At 44.6% G+C, this 20959-nt stretch overlaps 1 protein-coding gene across 1 annotated transcript in view; it reads left to right on the forward strand.

The window, feature by feature from the left end:
* Positions 1-20316, forward strand: part of LOC137765909 (integrin beta-5-like) — a gene marked incomplete at its 5' end in the record, with an annotated part of 50732 nt that extends 30416 nt beyond the window's left edge. Inside the window, 5 exons of the mRNA XM_068545661.1 lie at positions 4541-4702; positions 6155-6250; positions 8031-8120; positions 14934-15068; positions 20269-20316. Of these exons, the coding sequence (XP_068401762.1) occupies positions 4541-4702; positions 6155-6250; positions 8031-8120; positions 14934-15068; positions 20269-20301 (516 nt within the window). The remainder of the gene's footprint in view (positions 1-4540; positions 4703-6154; positions 6251-8030; positions 8121-14933; positions 15069-20268) is intronic.
* Positions 20317-20959: the final 643 nt, after the last annotated feature.

Consider the following 20959-nt stretch of genomic DNA (forward strand, 5'->3'; position numbering starts at 1 on the left):
ATTGTAAATTCTCTGTGGAGTCAGTGCTTGTAAAATCTCCAAGCCCAAAAGCCTGGGTGAATGAATAAGCATGTCATTCTGTGCAGCCCGAGCTCTGGGCCAAGTTTGTTAACGTCACTTACATAACAAGAGTCCACTTCAGAGAAGACAGAATTAATATTATTAAGCCATGCTACTCCTCATTTGTGGAGCTATTTCTGTTCCAGATGCAGTCTTCCAATTCAACAAACATTTATCCTGGATCAGCAGTCATTAGTTGAGAGCTTGCCAGGTACTTTGATGAACTATCTCAATTATTACACACCCTCGGCTCTCCCTATGTGATTGGGTAGTTAGCTTTGCGGATAAGAGGCAGGTCATCTGAATCTGACTTCTCTGGTCCTTACTGGTTCAGTGACCTTGGGCTAGTGACTTAATGTCTCTGAACAGCAGGGTCCTCATTTGCAAGATGACAATATATTACCTCCTTCATAAGGGTTGCAGTGAAGATGTGATGGAGTAGTGCAGGTGAACAATAAATGTTAAGTAGTATTATTCCTGTCTTACTAACAAGAAAAAACGTTGAGATGTTAAATAATTGTGGTCAAAGCTACACAGGTAGTTGGTAGTGACAAAAAGCTCCCATGCCCACCTTCAAGCTTCCAAGTTCCACGTTATTCTGTCTGCTTGCTGTCACCCTCCTTAGGTTCCTGCATGCCCCTTGAGAAACTGGCGTGGAAGAAAAGGAGGCTGAAAAAGTTAAATGACAGAGCCAGCATTCAAAGCCTAGGCTTTTAAAAGTAGCACTTATTAAAGATAGTTTGGGGAAAAAAAATGGAAAAAAAAAAAAAAAAGATACTGCCTCTAGTTTCAATCCCAACATCATTGTGGTATATTTTGTTTCAATCTCTGTTCTCTTTTTAGTGGAGAGTGATGCCTGTTTCTTACATAGTTTGTAATCACACTGTAATTACAATCCCATATTCTTTGTTTTTCACTTTATATTATACGTTTACACATAATTTTATAGTTTTTATGAACATAATTTCTAATGGTGGAAAGGAGAAATCTCAGTTTACTTAACCGTTCCCATATTCGGGTAGGGTAGTCACCTCTTTCCTGTTTTGTCACTATTAGTAAAAATACTGCCATGCGTACTTCAGAGTACTTCTTGCAGATAGAGTCCCCTGCAGTAGAATCATCGAGTCAAAAGATGTATCCACTTCTTTAAGGGTTTTTTAAAGTGAGGTGTATTGAGGGATGATTTACATAGAGTAAAATTCACCCTTTTTAGGTATAACGTCTTAGAGCCACACCCACAATTAAGATATAGATGAAGAAAAGAAATGAAAAGAAAAGATATAGGTAATTTCTGTCACCTCAGAAAGTTTCCCAATGCCTGTCTGTTGTTGACCTCTCCCTTTGCACTCAGCCTTTGGCAACCACCAATCTGTTTTCTGTCCCTATATTTTTGTCTTTCCATGAATATCTTCTGAATGGAGTTAGGCAGTAAGTTGCCTTTTGAGTCAGGCTTTTTTCACTTAATCTGGTGCTTTGGAGATTCATCCGAGTTGTGTGTATCAGCAGTTTGTTCCTTTTTATTGCTGAGTAGTATTCCATTGTAGAGATGTACTACAGTATGTCTATGCATTCACCACCTGACGGACATTTGGGTTGTTTCTAAATTTTAGTGATCACGTATCGCTGTCATATAAATATTCGCATAGTAGTTTTTATGTGAGCATAAGTCTTCATTTCTCGTGGATAAATACCAAAGAGTGGGATGGCTGAGCTGATGGTCACTGTATATTTAACTTTATAAGAATATGCCAAACTGTTTTCCAGAGTTGCCAAAACATTTTGTATTCTCACTAGCAATTTATGAGAGTTCTGATTGTTCCACATTCTTTCCAGCACTTGGTATTTTCAGGGCTGATTTTTTTTTTTTTTTTTTTTTTTTTTTTTTGCCATTGGCATAGCTATCTAATGGCATCTCATTGTGAATTTAATGTGCACTTTTTCTTTTCTTTTTAATTAATTAATTTATTATTTTTGGCTGCATTGGGTCTTCATTGCTGTGCGTGGGCTTTCTCTAGTTGCGGTGAGCAGGGGCTACTCTTCGTTGCCGTGTGCGGGCTTCTCATTGCGGTGGCTTCTCTTGTTGCAGAGCATGGGCTCTAGAGCGTGGGGGCTTCAGTAGATGTGGCACGTGGGCTCAGTAGTTGTGGCACGTGGGCTCAGTAGTTGTGGCTCGTGGGCTCTAGAGCACAGGCTCAGTAGCTCTGGCGCACAGGCTTAGGTGCTCCACGGCATGTGGGATCTTCCCAGACCAGGGCTTGAACCTGTGTCCCCTGCATTGGCAGGCGGAGTCTTAACCACTGCACCACCAGGGAAGCCCTGTGCACTTTCTTAATGACTAATGTTGTTGAGGATCCTTTCATGTGCTTATTTCCATCCATATCTCTTCTTTGGTAAAATGTCTATTCAAGTCTCTAGCTTTTAAAATTCAGTTGTTTGTGTTATTATTGGCCTATGAGGGTTCTTTATACATTCTGGATACAAGTCCTTTGTCAGATTTTTATTTTTTGCAAACATTTTCTCCCAATCTGTGCCTTGTCATTTCATTTTCTCAGTGGTATCTTTCAAAGAGCAGATGTTTTTAATTTGACAAAGTCTAATTCATCAAATTTTTATGCTGTGAATCATCCAAGAAATCTTTGCCTACACCAAGGTCACAAAGCTTTTCTCCTTTGTTTCCTTCGGACGTTTTATAGTTTTAGGTCTATGATCCACTTTGAGTTCATTTTTGTATACAGTGAGAGCTGTGGGTTGAGGTTCATTTGTTTTTTCATATGGATGTCTAATTATTCCAATACCTTCTATCGAATTGACCGTATGTGTGGGTCTATTTCTGGTTTCTATCCTGTTCCACTGGTCTATGTGTCTATCCTTTTGTCAGTACTACACTGTCTCAATTATTGTAGCTTTATAATAAGTCTTGGCCTTAGGTAATGAATCCCCCAACTTCGTTGTTGTTTTTCAAAATTATTTGATGAGTTTTCATTGTCTTTCCATATATTCCAGTTATTAACACCCCCTCCCAAGGCACCCAGTCCTGCCTCCAAGGGGATCCACTTATCTCCACTTCTAATACCGTAAATTAGTTTCGTCACAGCTTAGAATGCATCTCTGTAAGGGACCTTCTAGGTTGCTTCCTCTGGGTTCTGAAAACGTGCCCGGCCTCATCATTGTGCCTTTACTAGCGCCTAGAGGAACCCCTCTGTCATTTCTTCTTCCAGTTTCCTTGAAGGGTCCTCCTCACCTTCAGCTCAGCTGACATTTCCTCTGCCCTGGGAAGCGTTCTCTCCTCCTCCCCGGGTTTCCATTAAAAGTGTATTTACCTTCATTAGCATGCTTATTGTGATACGTTAAAGTTGTGTTTCCACTTGACTGCAAGCTTTTTGAGGTCTGGAACAGGCTGTTTCTTAGACCCAGTGCCTTCCATGGGGACTGCGTGTGGTAGGAAGTCAGTAATTGTCTGTTGGATGAACGTTGAGAGTCTGGGAAACTGATTCCCCAAAGGTGAATTCTTTGCTCACAGCTGGCCTCCTGGCTTTCAGTCCTCCCTGGCTTCCTTTCAAAGTGCCTTTTCTTCCTTGTGTTATGCTGACTTTTTGTGACTTATTTCCATGCTGCTTTTGGAGCAAATGAGAAAATATCATAGCTCTTGAAGGCTGTTTTATCCATCATTGGGGCGATAAGAAAGAGAGGATGATACCCTCAATCCCTTATCTGACGAAAGGTGATAGCTTTTAACTTGTAAAGTCTGTGAATCCAGTCTCCTATTTCAGTGTCAAGTGTACATGTGTAGATAACTCAGCAGTGTTTAAACCCTTCCTGTATTCATCCTGCTACCCAGGTATTTTGGGATGCTCTTTCACTACTGGTATGAAGACAACCCTATCCCCGTTTTTGTTGCCCTGTATCAGGGTCTAGCTGCTCCTAATAGTAATGACTGGGAGTGTTTTGTGTAGTATCGGGGCCACAGTGTCTAAATATGAAAAATAGAGTCCTTCCCTTGCAAGATAGCTCGTATTGAGCCGTGCCTCTGTCTGAAGAGTGGATACATTCCGTACAGTGAAGCAGTAAAGGGAGAAAAGAGCTAATCTGATTGACCTTATTAACTACCAGAGTAGTTCAATTCATGATTGGAGTGGTTTACTTCTACCAGAAAGATGGCAGGTTTTCTCAAATCCTCCAAAGACAGATCTGTCTGTTGGTCATTTGAACACTCTGTTATGAGTGATTCGTGTCTAATTGGGGGACTGAAGTGGTCACTTACCAGTCATGTTAGACAAGGGCAGCCAGCCGAGTGTGTTGAAGGGAGGTTGGGGGGCTAAAGGCTGCTTTGCGGAAGGAACTATAGAGGAGGCTTCCAAGGAGAGGCGTCCAAGGGGAGTGGCTGTCAGGTACAGAGTCGAGCAGGGAGGGGCAGGATGCCCCAGGGCAGGCTTGGGTGGCAGCCAGGAAGGCCTAACACCCATCCACCTCTGCCCCTCAGGAGAAGATCGGCTGGCGAAAGGACGCGCTGCACTTGCTGGTGTTCACAACGGATGACGTGCCCCACATCGCGCTGGACGGAAAGCTGGGGGGCCTGGTGCAGCCTCATGACGGCCAGTGCCACCTGAATGAGGCCAACGAGTACACTGCCTCCAACCAGATGGTGAGGACTGGGGACCCCAGCACTGCTCCCGCCACCCCGAGGCCTCACCGGCCTTTGCCACCTTCCTCTGGACCTCTACTCACCGACTTTCCGCCCCATTCTTGGTACTGGGTCTCTACTCCATCTTCTCCAACTGGGCTTCCAGAACTCCTCCTCGTCATTAACTTAGAACATTTCTCAGGGATTTCTGTAGCTGGTTCATCTTTCTGCTGTTGTGCACCCACACGGGGAGTGTTTAGTTGCGGGAAGAGGTGACCTGGCGAGACAGGATGGATCTCAAAGGGGAGGTGATTTTGCACGAGGGAGAGGACTGTATTCCAGCAGAGCCAAAACCTGGGATAGATGTTATGGGGCAAGACCAGCGAAGACAAGACTTCCTGACTTCTAGAAATGGGTTTCCTGAGGCCCTGAGTTCCATCAGTGTCAGGGGTGGGGTGGCAGGTGTCCTACACGGGATGAGAAACCCCAAGGACCTTCCACTCGCAGTGGTCTGTCACTGGGACCATGCGATTAAACAGAACTTAGGCAGAATTTCAAACATGTACTAGGCCAGTGAAGTGAACTCTACCTAACTGTCAACCAGACCCAACAACTAAGATTTTTCCACATTTGCTGTACAATTTTTTCCTCCCAAAATCTACACCCTCTTCCCTCCCAAATCCATTCTGGTGTCTGGCTAGAGAGAAATTCTTTCTAATTCTTGTTGGACTAGCCCATTTTCTCCAGTTTTAAGAGGTGGTCAAGAGTAATGGAGTCTGGAAAAAGAACTCCTAACTATACAACCTGATAACTGTAGAACTCACCGATGAGGACCCCTGCATCCATCATCAGCCCTTAAAATCCTTCCGGACATTGCTAAGCTGCCTCGAGGTGTCCTTCCCTCCTTCTTGCTCTGCACACCTCCCCCGCCATAGCCCAACTTTTCGTCCAAATATCAGCAGCCTCTTCTGCCCGTTCTGAGCCGTGAGAGGACTGAGCAGAACCTGTAGGGGACATTGGCAGGCCCAACATTGGGCATAGGAAAAGGAAAAATAGGGCAAGGAGATCAGGAAGATAAGTCTTAGGGAAGAGAGGGAAGATAACAGGTGTTGATGGTAGGTGGTCGGACGTGGTGGCTCTCCTTTTGGGGACTTCCCCCCTCTGCCCCATTCCTGCTGAAGGGATGGAAACACGGACCAAGTGTGGGAAACCTCCACTCATCACTTCTCTATTCTGGGTTGGAGGGGTAGGAGGAGTGAGTCTAGTCTAGTAGGTGCCAGAGGGTCCTTTCCTGGAGAATCTCCCCTACAGTTTCTCAGTAAGGAGCTGCCGATGGGGCGTGGTTATTAAGGCGCTGCCAGGGGACGATGCTTGTCGTGGCAAGTGATGAGTTACTGAGTGCACGCTGGAGCCACGTGCTCGTGTGTCAGCCCGCGAGAAATGTTACAACCTTGACTTTTGCCTTGGCCCTAGGACTATCCATCCCTTGCCTTGCTTGGAGAGAAGTTGGCAGAAAACAACATCAACCTCATCTTTGCAGTGACGAAGAACCATTATATGCTCTACAAGGTACACCTGGAGGGAGTGAGGGAGGCTGATGGCCTGAATCTGGCGGCCCTGCTGACCCTGAGATGAATGGGAGATTGGAATGTGGGGTCAGGTGAAGTGTGGGGGGGCCGGGTGAGGAGTGTTAACAGCCCTGCTCTATGTGGGCGGAGATCCAGAGGAGGGTGGAATATAGCCCTGTCCTGATCTAGCGGAAAATAATAGTATTAAGGAAGCTCTTAAGCATTCATATAGCAGTACATACCAAGGAAGTTAAGCATATGGTTTCTAATTTGGTAATGAGAAAAACTTTGGAAATAGTTTTTCAGATGATGAAATGGAAACACCCAGGGAATAGGGAAGGATGATATAAAATGAAAATGTACAGAAAGAAAACTAGGCATCTAGGCAGGCTGCATCACCAGTTCCACAGTCCAGAGTTTTTATGCCTTCCTGCAGAGTATGGGGGACCAGTGGGTTAGTTTGGGACAGGAATTTCCGAAGAAAACAATACGTGTCTTGAATGAACAGAGCAGTATGTGTGTGATCTGTCCTGTCTAAGAGAGACTCTTCCCGGGTCATCCCATGGGCCACCATTATACATTTGCCTCGTGAATGTGCTCTTTCCCACCATCACAGGCAAGTTGCCTTTCCCTAGAACTCGCCTCCAGACTGCTCAAGGAGTGTTCGTGTGAGCTAAGTGTGAAGCCCAGCTCACCTCTGGCATCTTTTGGATTGAGAGGTTATGAGAAATTCATCCCCACCTCTAGAATAGCCAACCCCGTCCCCTCTCTTTATTGCTCTTAAAATCCACAAAAGAACCCTTGTCTGGTGGTGTGTTTCTACTGCCCCTGCCTGAGATAATCATTGATAAAATGCCACTTACACCTTCTTGAGTTCTTTATCTTCTTTTAGTCTGAATCAATTTTAGAAGATGAAAACAAGGGAAGGAGACTGTTTAGTGAAGATAGCAGGATAGAACATATCCATTTATAAATACCATTTTTAGACAGATCAATTGCACAGACTGTACTGAGAATGCTACCGGATGCTTCAGGAGGGAAGAGACCCACCTTGGCTTAAGCCAGCCTTGCTCAGAACCAAGGACCTCTCACTCGGGAGGCATATCCAGTCCAAGGCAGGCTGAGGGTGTTGGGTGTTTCTAGCTATTTCTGTCACTTTAGTAAGTGACATACTCAGGCCTTCGTACAAGTGAAAGAGGGAAGGCAGCCACTTCAAGGCTGCCTGCTTTGCCAAAGACTTTACCCAGAGATACCAGACCTCCTTGGGAAGGCACCATTCACATTCATTTCCCTCCTAGGGAAAGAGGCTGTATTCGAGACCCTTAGAAAAGTTTCCCCTTTCACTCCTGCTGGACAGGTCGAGGGCATCCTTGAACTGAACCTGGGAATGCCTATGTAGTTTAGGGAAGAGAGGGCAAGAACATCAAGAATATATTGACCTTAGAGGATGGAATTCCAGAGAGTTGTCCATTACATGCCAGAGAGGAGGGGTCTCCAAGAAGAAGCATGACATTATACGTCAGGAACAGATCTTGTCAGGCCCTTTCCACTCAGACCTTCAAGAATGGAGATTCCACAGCTGACCGCAACAACTCCATTCCCTTGTGCCAGTTCTTCTTACCTCTGCTTGTGGCATCTTCTCTAGTTTACGGTGTGAGAGAGTGGCAGAATCAGTGCTGGGGGCCCTGGCTGTTCTAGCTCAGTAGGGCAATGTTCACTCTTTGACAGTGTGGAAGGGCAAAATGGGCTCATTTGTTTTCTTTTCTTTTTTTCCCCCCAAGAATTTTACAGCCCTGATACCTGGAACAACGGTGGAGATATTACACGGAGACTCCAAAAATATAATTCAACTGATTATCAATGCATACAACGTAAGTCACTGGTTTCCTCCCCCACCCTCTCCCACTGAGGTTCCGGGAGCTGGTGTGGACTCAGGTGGACTCAGGCCTCTGTGTTCCCCGTGGTGAGAAGTGAGAAGCACACACACTGACTTCGCCTCCCCGCGGGCAGGACTGAAATCCCCCAGGCTTCTGGAGCTCCACATAGACCTGCAGACTAGAATGAGTCTGCACACTTAGGGTCTGATTGTAATCAGGTCCTCTCAGAGGAAACCTGAGTGGGCCTGTTAAATTCTGTGCTTTTGTAACCCGCACTGTTAACTTGGCTCTGCTCTGCTAAGTACAGCACTTAAGGGTGTAGTTTAGCAGCCACTGCCACATCCCAAGCCAGTCGCCCATGATTCCCAAATCCTTCTCCTTCCTACCCTCCTTTCTCTCAATTTCTAACACCCAGGAGGTATTTGACTCAGACCTACCTTTTCTCGGGAAAACGACAAGCACGGTTTCTTGTGCTGGGAAGTATGTGCCCTCAGCTATCCCCTCCCTGCAAGGCCTCCAGTGCCCACCCAGCCCCTCATGAGGCCTGGTAATTCCCAAATTGGAATTCAGAGTGCATCTTCCTGTTAAAACAAAGTTCTACATAGAGGAAATGTAGTTTAAGGAGTGCTGTTAGTCCTGAACTTATGTAGAGTAGACATGTGGGCTAACCTGGGAATGTGATTAACCACTCTGGCATCACATAAGCCATCTTACTTTCCCATGACTGATTTACATATGTGTATTTGGAGCTCTGCTTTTCCAGTTGAATTTGTGACCCTACTGATGCAGCCTTATTTTGCGTTACTGCTCAGCTAGACCAGGAGCTGTAGGTAATGCCCTCGCCACGGGGGATGCAGAGCTTGGGGGTTCCCAGCCCTCACCTGGTCTCCTGGAGCCTCAGTGTCCTGAAGGCGGTGAGTGGGCAGCAGTGAGGGTTTGTGGCTGGTTTTCTGTCCTCCTCCCCACCTCCACCTTCTGTGCAGCTAAGGATCCTCTTCCTCTCACACAGGCTCTGATCCCTCTCACTCCGGGAACTTCCTGTTGCGAGAAACTAGACTTCCTTCTCCTTTCCTAACTTATTCCCCACATGCTAACATCCTCTTTTCTGATCTCTGACCTTTAATCCTCATCGTATCCAGTGGCCACCTCAGAACCCAGTGAGACCAGATTTCCAGGTTAACTACACTTGGTGGTTTTCAGATTCCCACAGTGAGTGGAAGCGTAACATGCTGAGAGAGTCTGAGAAGAGTGTGTGTCGGCGGGGGGCTGGGCCTACCCAGTGTCACCCCCGTCCCAAGGGCCACCCTTCTCCGTGATGCCTTGGGCCTCAAGCTCTGGACATGGAACAAAGGAGTCAGTGCGAGAGCCGGAGGCCCACCCTGGGCTGCTCTCTCTGTCCTGCTGGGGTCCCGGGGCTTGGAGACCCCTGGGTTAGCAGGGGGCTGCTGCTGGACCCGCTCTCAACAGTGCAGTGACCAGTGCTTGCCTCCTGCCGAGCCAGGGCCCTTGGGGAAGAAATGGCTGAAGGGCGACCACATCCTGGGCTTTGGCGTGGGCTGCGGATTTCTCCTGGGTTTCTGGGGAGGAGCCACCCCCCGGCATCTCCATCCTAGGTCAGCTCCTGAGTTCTGACGCCCTGGCTGGCTGACAGAGCTCTGGGGCTCCCCCGGGAGCGTTTCCTGCCAAAGGCCCAGGGCCCTGCTCCTCGTGACTTTAATATAGGAGGGCATCATGACACCCAGTTCTGTAGAACTGGCGGGGTGGTGTGCACCAGAAATGGAAGAGGCGCTCTGCGCAGTCAGCGTTCTGTGCGGCCAAGCGGTTTGCACGTCCACACCCGTGTGTGGGTGCCCTGAAGACCAGGGTGCACGAGACAGTGGTGGTGGTTCCCTGGGCGGGATCTCATAAACGCTCAGGGCTGCTCTCCCTCTGAGGCACATTGCATTGGCCCTGAGCAGGATTCATGGTAGTTAAATTCGTTTTCTTACTGGAAATCCAGGGGCCTGGGTTAAGCAGAGGTCAGGAGAAGAGCAGGGAGCCCTTTCTGCGGCTGAGGATTCGGGAACCAGAAGAGTAGAGAAAGGGATCTCTTCCAGGCAGGAGCTGCGTTTGGAACCTGGGATGAGCCGCCCGAGGACCTTTGGGAATGTAGTACCGTAGCTGGACTCTGAGTTAAACTGGTGTGTCTGTAAGAGAACACGTTAGGAAACAAGACGTGTGACTCATGAGTGAACGTGTGAAATTCAGCCTTTAAAATGGGCGTTTCTGGAATACTATCTACAACGACTATTCAAATTCATTGGAAAATGAAAACAGATTTATTGAGAGATAATTAACCAACAGTACAGTGTACAGATTTAAAGTGTATATTTTGATAAGTTTTGACACTTGTACACACCTGTGAAACCATCACTACATCAAGACAGTGAATGTGTACATCACCCTAAAAAGTCGGGACCCTTGGTAACTCCCTACTTCTGCCCTTTCCTTCAGTGGAAATTTAAAGAAATAAATATAGAAACAGCAAGGTATTCAGAGCAAAGTCCAGTTGGTGGAAGCCGCGTTGGGGGTATGTTGGTGCTTGACGTTGATTAGCACCCTGTTCTCTGGCTGCCATCCTTTCTGGCAAACGGGAAGGCCCAGGCTGGGCCTCAGCTGCCCATACTTCTGGATTTGAACCTGCACGGGCGTGTGTATGTGTGTACACGTGTACGTGCGCACGTGCACTTTGGCCTGCACGGGCCTGTGTGTGTGTGTGTGTACGTGTGTACGTGCACTTTGGCCTGCACGGGCCTCTGTGTGTGTGTGTGTACATACGTGTGCACGTGCACTTTGGCCTGCACAGGCCTCTGTGTGTGTGTGTGTGTGCGTGCACGTGTGCACGTGCACTTTGGCCTGCACAGGCCAGTGTGTGTGTGTGTGTGTGTGTGTGTGTGTGTGTGTGTGTGTAGTACATACATGTGCATGTGCACTTTGGCCTGCATGGGCCTGTGTGTGTGTGTATGTGTGTACGTGCACTTTGGCCTGCACGGGCCTCTGTGTGTGTGTGTACGTATGTGTGCATGTGCACTTTGGCCTGCACAGGTCTGTGTGTGTGTGTGTGCACGTGTGTACACACGTGCGCTTTGGCCCGTGCAAGGGCTCTGGTTGTCCTTTCACCTGCTCCTCTCCCCGGCCACGGTCCAAGCACAGCTCTCATGGGACCGTTTGTGTTTCTCTGCGTCACCTTGCCACCTCTGCGCTTTGGGGTTGACTCCTACCTCGCTTAGAGTTGGCACACCGTCCGTGGGGACATCCTGAAAGGATTGCAGCAGAGCACAGGTAACAGCGGAAATGGCCGTGGTGTGACTCTAGGCTGGGGAGGGAGCAAAATGGAAAGGGCACGTTTAATGTAACGTCTCGTAGAATCGAGTCTGTCGTTCTTGGCTTTCACTGTGTGAAACCTTCACCTCTGGGCTTCGATTTCTACATTTTTTGTTGCTGTGCCAACTTCTTTACTGTGAGAGATCACCAACGTGGAGCTTTGCTGTACAGTGGGTGCTGGCGAGAAGTTCCCTTCCAGAGCTCGGAGGTAGGGCCCTGGGTGCGTGAAAACGCACACACACACACACACACACCACCAGCGTTATGTCACCTTGACAAAGGGGGGGTAGGACTCAGAGAGAAATCATGGGGGGGGTCCCTTTTCAGAGTGGGAAAGAACAGAATGAGCTGGAAACCACTAGAGCTGCATGTGGAGGGTGACATCAGAGGCCTCCTCTCTGAGCACATGTTTCTCTTTTTGTTGTTGCCATGAAGTCTGCTCCCACCCACTCCACAGCTGGCCTGACTTAAAGCAATTGCAGATGGGACCTAGCCTAAGTATTTAATAGCCTTTAAACTTCTTGACATTGTCTTCTTGTCCTAGGGTGAGGAGTTAGGAATCATGTTCAGAGGCAGATTTGGTAGGAGTTAATTGAATTTCACATAATTAACTTATGACACACAAGTTTTCATGCATCAGAACTGCATTGGCTGTGGCTTTGATCCTCTGCTATACCCTGTACTCCATCCATTTCATTCATTTGTTCAACAAATAAATGCCGCCTAACGTGTGGCAGGCATCATGCCACACAGTGGGAATAAAACAGTGACCAGAACACAGTCCTGCCCTCCAGGAGCTCATAATCTTTGAGGGGAGACTGACTCAACCAGGATACAACCTGACCATCTGCACTCTCCAAGATCAGAGCCAGTTTCCGAATAATGGAGGGCCCGGTCTGGTGACTACAGAGAGCACTGCCGGGGGACCCAGAAGGCCCGGTTCTGGTCCTGACTGCCCCTGGCAGCTGAGTGGCCCTGGATAAGGCCCTTTCTTTGGCCTCAGTTCCCACTTCCATAAAATGGGAGGTTTGAACTGAATAATCTCCACAGTTCCTACCCTCACTAACATCTTAAGAGTTTCTGATTCCAGAGACGACATGGGGATCAGGAATAATACAAACTTCAGATCTGAACACAAAACTTGGGGGTCTCACGGCCAGGGTAGAATATAGGATTCTGTTTCCATCTGTTATAGTTATTGATTCATTGACTAGGAGTCCCAGTCCCCAGTGCTCTCTCTCCCTCCACCGAGTTCCCCATTAATGCTTCCAGGTGGTGGCTTCAGCAGATCTTGATGGGAAGGGCTGATGCTTTCTCCCGAAGTCTTGTTTGTGAGCCACGGGGCCCTCATATTTCATGAGACTGATCCCGAGTAATTTTTAAATAGCTCCGATCTACCTAGCCCTTTAATGATAAACTGTTTTGCCTCATCCTCACATTTATTTGCATTTAATATATATAATTTTTAATTTACCTTGTCTTTCAAAAATTAAGTTTCTTCCAGTAGGCCTGAGCTGCCTACCATAGCTGCTGTTAAAACATCCATCCATCCATCTATCCATCCATTCAGCAAAAGCTTGTGTTCAGTCCTAGAGAGAAATATGATATGGTCCTTGAAATTCACAGCTCAGTGGGGAGAACAGATTTGTGAACAGCTAACCACATTCAGCAGGAGAGCTGTGTGTGCTGAGTGGCGCTCTCGAAGCCCTCTGCAAGTGGAGGCTGGCACTAACAAGAGGAAGTGGATTTAAGAGAGAGTATTTTTAGAGTTGTAGAAGCACTTAGACAATTTGTTGCAAAGGGAGAGACTATTTTTTGCAGAGAGTGTTTTCAACAAGCTGTGAATGTGTTGGGAAAACTGCATATTTAACTAATTCAAGTTTAACACTACATACTCAGCAAAAAAGAAAAAAAGAAAGAAAAGAAACCCCATGAGAGCAGGAGGCACTTCTGCCTGCCATTCCGTCCAACGCCCTGTACCCTGGAGTGCACCTGAGAAGCAGACGGGAGTCTGAAGGGCCGTCAGTTGATCTGGGGTGGAAGGGGGGGGGTCCATGTGTCCATGTGTCTCTCGGAGTATGTGCATCCTGCTATTCTGAGTGTATTTAGTGTCTAAAAAATTCTTTTTGTAAGATGTGCCCTAACTACAAGCCAGTTATTTGATTTGGCCTCTGTCTCTAAAGTACATCCTCCTTAGAGATTTTCAGTGTCAATTTTTTAAACTTGGAGACATACAGAAGATTGTACACTTTTTACAAACTAAATACACCCGAGTATAGAACCACCCAGGCCAAAAAACAGAATATTACTAGCATCCAGAACCCCTTTGTCCTTTTCTATTACTATCCCCTGGGGGTAACCGTTAGTTTTGCCTGTTTTTGAATTTCATATAAATAGAATCATACGATATGTATGCCTTTTGCATCTGGCTTCTTTTGGGCTGTGTGATATTTATGAGATTCATCTATGTCGTGACATGTAGTCATATTTCATTCATTCTTGTACTATATGATATTCTACATGAACACACCATAATTTGAAAAAAAAAAAAAAAAGTCTGTTCTGTTGATAGGCATTTGGGTAGTTCCAGCTTCTAGCTGTTACAGACAGTGTTGCTGTGAACATTCGGACGTGTTTTCTGGTCAGTACACATCTCTGTTGGATATAATCCTAGGAAATTGCTTGTCTAAGGTTGACCTAAGCATTAGTAGGTACTGCCTAATGTTTTTCTCAAGGGTTGTACCAGTTCACGCTCCCACCAGCAGTGTATGAGGGACCCAGTTACTCCAACTCGTTTCCAACACTTGATATTTTTAGTCTTTCATTTTTTCTAATCTGTCGGGTAATTTTGGCTTGATTTTTACTTCATCCATTCTCTTGAGAACATAATCCACATATAAGGTCTTATTCTCTCAGAATGTAGTTCAGAGCTCATGAAGTTGGACCTCATCTGAGGTGCCTGCTGAGCTGATTGGGAAGGAAGGTAGGGAGCTGACGGAGGGCGGGGGGAGGAGAGAGAAGAGTCGCTGAGCAAAGGAACATTATTCCAGGCACGTGCAAAGGCCCGGCGTCTGGAGCGCGAAAGGCAAGATTTGAGGCGCTGTCTGAAGCTGAGGGTGGGGATGGGGTGACTGTGCAGAGACGAGCAGGAGCAGAGCATGACCCCTGGAAGCAGATGAGATTATCCTATGGCAGGTGGGCCATTAGCAACTTCTCTGAGCTCACAGAGGGAGACCTCAGGCCAGGGCTAGTAAGTTGGTGTGTGGGTGTGCAGAGGAGGAAAGGGATGAGGGAGGGGCAGCGAACCTAGCCCACTGGCTCTTGCCTTGGCTTGAGATCCCGGAGTTAAAGGAAGCCATGTGGGCATCAGAGAACCAGTGTGGAGAACATCTTGGCTGCAGCCTTTACTAAGTGGTTCTGGCTTCATCTTCTCTCTCTGTTCAGAGCATCCGGTCTAAAGTGGAGCTGTCTGTCTGGGATCAGCCTGAGGATATTAATCTCTTCTTCACTGCTACCTGCCAGGATGGTGTGTCTTACCCTGGTCAGAGGAAGTGTGAAGGCCTGAAGATCGGGGACACAGTAAGTTCTCACCCCTCGTTGGTTTATATTTGTTAACGTTGGTCATCATTCTTTGGCTTCTGATAACTTTCATGACTTATTAGAGGCCTTTAGGAGTTTGTATTCTGTCTTCCAACTCTGCATGCTGGGGGACTTTCCTAAGCGTGCCCTGTGCTGTGCCTTCAAGATGCAGGTGGACTTAGTAAAAAGCTCCAGGCAGTACACAGCCTTCAGTGCGTTGTCACTTAAGGCTTCCTCAAGTTGACATTGTGCCTTTGGGTGTCTTAAACCATCATTATCTTTGTTTGACAGGGATGAAAAACGACAAATAACATACAAGGGAACTCCCATAAGGTTAACAGCTGATTTCTCAGCAGAAACTCTACAAGCCAGAAGGACTGGCATGATATACTTAAAGTGATGAAAGGGAAAAACCTACAACCAAGATTATTCTACCCAGCAAAGATCTCACTAAGATTCGATGGAGAAATCAAAAGCTTTACAGACAAGCAAAAGCTAAGAGAATTCAGCACCACCAAACCAGCTCTACAGCAAATGCTAAAGGAACTTCTCTAAGTGGGAAACACAAGAGAAGAAAAGGACCTACAAAAACAAACCCAAAACAATTAAGAAAATGGTAATAGGAACATATCGATAATAACCTTAAAAGTGAATGGATTAAATGCTCCAACCCAAAGACACAGGCTCGCTGAATGTATACAAAAACAAGACCCATATATATGCTATCTACAAGAGACCCACTTCACACCAAGGGACACATACAGACTAAAAGCGAGGGGATGGAAAAAGATATTCCATGCAAATGGAAATCAAAAGAAAGCTGGAGTAGCAATACTCGTATCAGATAAAATAGACTTTAAAGAATGTTACAAGAGACAAGGAAGGATACTACATAATGATCAAGGGATCAATCCAAGAAGAAGATATAACAATTATTAATATATATGCACCCAACATAGGAGCACCTCAATACATAAGGCAAATGCTAACAGCTATAAAAGAGGAAATCGACAGTGACACAATAATAGTGGGGGACATTAACACCTCACACCAATGGACAGATCCTCCAAACAGAAAATTAATAAGGAAACACAAGCTTTAAATGACACAATAGACCAGATAGATTTAATTGATATTTATAGGACATTCCATCCAAAAAAGAGCAGATTACACTTTCTTCGGAAGTGCGCACGGAACATTCTCCAGGATAGATCACATCTTGGGTCACAAATCAAGCCTCAGTAAATTTAAGAAAATTGAAATCGTATCAAGTATCTTTTCTGACCACAACGCTGTGAGATTAGAAATCAATTACAGGGAAAAAAACGTAAAAAACACAAACACATGGAGGCTAAACAATACGTTACTAAATAACCAAGAGATCACTGAAGAAACCAAAGAGGTAATCAAAAAATACCTAGAGACAAATGACAATGAAAACACGATGATCCAAAACCTATGGGATGCAGCAAAAGCAGTTCTAAGAGGAAAGTTTATAGCTATACAAGCCTACCTCAAGAAACAAGAAAAATCTCAAATAAACAATCTAAGCTTACACCTACAGGAACTAGAGAAAGAAGAACAAACAAAACCCAAAGTTAGCAGAAGGAAAGAAATCATAAAGATCAGAGCAGAAATAAATGAAATAGAAGCAAAGAAAACAATAGCCAAGATCAACAAAACTAAAAGCTGGTTCTTTGAGAAGATAAACAAAATTGATAAACCATTAGCCAGACTCATCAAGAAAAAGAGGGAGAGGACTCAAATCAATAAAATTAGAAAGGAAAAAGGAGAAGTTACAACAGACACCGCAGAAATACAAAGCATCCTAAGAGACTACTACAAGCAACTCTATGCCAATAAAATGGACAACCTGGAAGAAATGGACAAATTCTTAGAAAGGTATAACCTCCCAGGACTGAACCAGGAAGAAATAGAAAATATGAACAGACCAATCACAAGTAATGAAATTGAAACTGTGATTAAAAATCTTCCAACAAACAAAAGTCCAGGACCAGATGGCTTCACAGGTGACTTCTGTCAAACATTTAGAGAAGAGCTAACACCCATCCTTCTCAAAGTCTTCCAAAAAATTGCAGAGGAAGGAACACTCCCAAATTCATTCTATGAGGCCACCATCTCCCTGATACCAAAACCAGACAAAGATACTACAAAAAAAGAAAATGACAGACCAATATCACTGATGAATATAGATGCAAAAATCCTCAACAAAATACTAGCAAACAGAATCCAACAACACATTAAAAGGATCATACACCATGATCAAGTGGGATTTATCCCAGGGGGGCAAGGATTCTTCTATATATGCAAATCAATCAATGTGATACACCATATTAACAAATTGAAGAGTAAAAACCATATGATCATCTCAATAGATGCAGAAAAAGCTTTTGACAAAATTCAACACCCATTTATGATAAACACTCTCCAGAAAGTGGGCATAGAGGGAACCTACCTCAACATAATAAAGGCCATATATGACAAACCCACAGCCAACATTGTCCTCAATGGTGAAAAACTGAAACCATTTCCTCTAAGATCAGGAACAAGACAAGGATGTCCACTCTCACCGCTATTATTCAGCATAGCTTTGGAAGTCCTAGCCACAGCAATCAGAGAAGAAAAAGAAATAAAAGGAATACAAATTGGAAAAGAAGAAGTCAAACTGTCACTGTTTGCAGATGACATGATACTATACATAGAGAATCCTAAAGATGCCACCAGAAAACTCCTAGAGCTAATCAATGAATCTGGTAAAGTAGCAGGATACAAAATTAATGCACAGAAATCTCTTGCATTCCTATACACTAATGATGAAAAATCTGAAAGAGAAATTAAGGAAACACTCCCATTTACCATTGCAACAAAAACAATAAAATACCTAGGAATAAACCTACCTAAGGAGACAAAAGACCTGTATGCAGAAAACTATAAGACACTGATGAAAGAAATTAAAGATGATACCAGGGCTTCCCTGGTGGCGCAGTGGTTGAGAATCTGCCTGCCAATGCAGGGGACACGGGTTCGAGCCCTGGGCTGGGAAGATCCCACATGCCGTGGAGCAACTAGGCCCGTGAGCCACAGCTGCTGAGCCTGCGCGTCTGGAGCCCGTGCTCCGCAACAAGAGAGGCCGCAACAGTGAAAGGCCCGCGCACCGCAATTAAGAGTGGCCCCCACTTGCCACAACTAGAGAAAGCCCTTGCACAGAAACGAAGACCCAACACAGCTATAAATAAATAAATAAATAAATAAATAAATAAATAAATTAAAAAAAAAAAAGATGATACCAACAGAAGGAGAGAAATACCAAGTTCTTGGATTGGAAGAATCAATATTCTGAAAATGACTATACTACCCAAAGCAATCTATAGATTCAATGCAATCCCTATCAAATTACCAATTGCATTTTTTACAGAACTAGAAGAAAAAGTCTTAAAATTTGTAAGGAGACACAAAAGACCCCGAATAGCCAAAGCAGTCTTGAGGGAAAAAAATGGAGCTGGAGGAATCAGACTCCCTGACTTCAGACTATACTACAAAGCTACAGTAATCAAGACAACATGGTACTGGCACAGAAACAGAAACATAGATCAATGGAACAAGATAGAAAGCCCAGAGATAAATCCACGCACCTATGGTCAACTAATCTATGGCAAAGGAGGCAAGGATATATAATGGACAAAATACAGTCTCTTCAATAAGTGGTGCTGGGAAAACTGGACAGCTACATATAAAAGAATGAAATTAGAATGCTCCCTAACACCATACACAAAAATAAACTCAAAATGGGTTAGAGACCTAAATGTAAGACTGGACACTATAAAACTCTTAGAGGAAAACATAGGAAGAACCCTCTTTGACATACATCACAGCAAGATCTTTTTTGATCCACCTCCTAGAGTAATGGAAATAAAAACAAACAAATGGGACCTAATGAAACTTAAAAGCTTTTGCACAGCAAAGGAAACCATAAACAAGACAAAAAGACAACCCTCAAAGTGGGAGAAAATATTTGCAAACGAATCAACAGAGAAAAGATTAATCTCCAAAATATATAAACAGCTCATGCAGCTCAATATTAAAGAAACATACAACCCAATCTAAAAATGGGCAGAAGACCTAAATAGACATTTCTCCAAAGGAGACATACAGATGGCCAAGAAACACATGAAAAGCTGCTCAACATCACTAATTATTAGAGAAGTGCAAATCAAAACTACAATGAGGTATCACCTCACACCAGTTAGAATGGGCATCATGAGAAAATCTACAAGCAACAAATGCTGGAGAGGGTTGGAGAAAAGGGAACCCTCTTGCACTGTTGATGGGAATGTAAATTGATACAGCCACTATGGAGAACAGTATGGAGGTTCCTTAAAAAACTAAATACAGAATTACCATATGACCCAGCAATCCCACTACTGGGCATATACCCAGAGAAAACCATAATTCAAAAAGACACATGCACCCGAATGTTCATTGCAGCACTATTTACAATAGCCAGGTCATGGAAGCAACCTAAATGCCCATCGACAGACGAATGGATAAAGAAGATGTGGTACCTATATACAATGGAATATTACTCAGCCATAAAAAGAAACGAAATTGGGTCACTTGCAGAGACGTGGATGCATCCAGAGACTGTAATACAGAGTGGAGTAAGTCAGAAAGAGAAAAACAAATATCGTATATTAACACATATATGTGGAACCTAGAAAAATGGTACAGATGAACCAGTTTGCAGGACAGAACTTGAGACACAGATGTAGAGAACAAGCGTATGGACACTCGGGGGAAAGCGGCAGGGGCTGGGGGTGGTGGTGTGATGAATTGGGAGATTCGGATTGACATGTATACACTGATGTGTATAAGATGGATGACTAATAAGAACCTGCTGTATAAAAATAAAATTAAATTCAAAAAAAAAATAAGGAAAATATGTAGGATAAAAGCTTGAAAATAACCGTACCAAAATATCAACAATATTAGAGTAGAAGGACTATGGGTTTTTCCCCTCATTTTATTTTTAAATTTTCTTTGTAATGTATTACTAAAGATGTAGTTTTATAATAGAAAAACATGTCATTCTAAAATGAATGTATGGTTTCAGTAAAAAAAAAAAAAAACCATAGTTGCGATTTATTGTCTCTGAGAGGAGGTCATTTTCTCCATGTCACAGATGAGTGAACTGAACCTCCAGGAAGCGGAGTAAATTTCCAGCCACTTAGAATTAAGCCTTGACCTGTGTGACTCCTACCTTTGTGTGCCTTCAGTCTGCCCTCAGGACCCACCTCAGTTGAAGCTCTGGGCCGGAAGGAAGCCCTTGAATGATGAAGATCTATGATTCAGCTTCCTGGAAATCAGTGGCACGTGGTGACCGAGGCAGAATTATCAATGGTTGATATTGACCTGGACATGATGAGAAAAATAATATGTCAAAAACGAGCCTTAGCCTGAGAGGAAGTAGGGCATTCAGGATTTTTGAAGAGGGTGGTTATGGGAGAAGCAAGATACAGGGACACCTCTCCAAATGAAGTGGGTATCCCAGCAGCATCCTTCTTTGTGATAAGCATCAGTACTACAGGTAGGACTAATACAGCTGGAGAAGAGAGATGTTTCAGGACATCAGAGAGGAGACCTTCTGCTTTAAAAAATATTAAATACAAATTAAAACAATGCTAGAAAACATAACATATGGAATCCCAGAATCTCAGGTTTGAAAACGATTTTAGCCATTGTTTATTCCAGCTACTCTAAAAAAGTGCTTCAATTCGTCTCATCTGAGTAGATGTCCCAGGAACAGGGAGCTCCCTTGCTTTGAGGAAGCCCCTGCATATCTCAATAACTCCAACTGCTAGAAAGCTCCTCCC

The sequence above is a fragment of the Eschrichtius robustus genome, chromosome 6 (assembly GCF_028021215.1).
Source record: "Eschrichtius robustus isolate mEscRob2 chromosome 6, mEscRob2.pri, whole genome shotgun sequence".
Classification (NCBI taxonomy): domain Eukaryota; kingdom Metazoa; phylum Chordata; class Mammalia; order Artiodactyla; family Eschrichtiidae; genus Eschrichtius; species Eschrichtius robustus.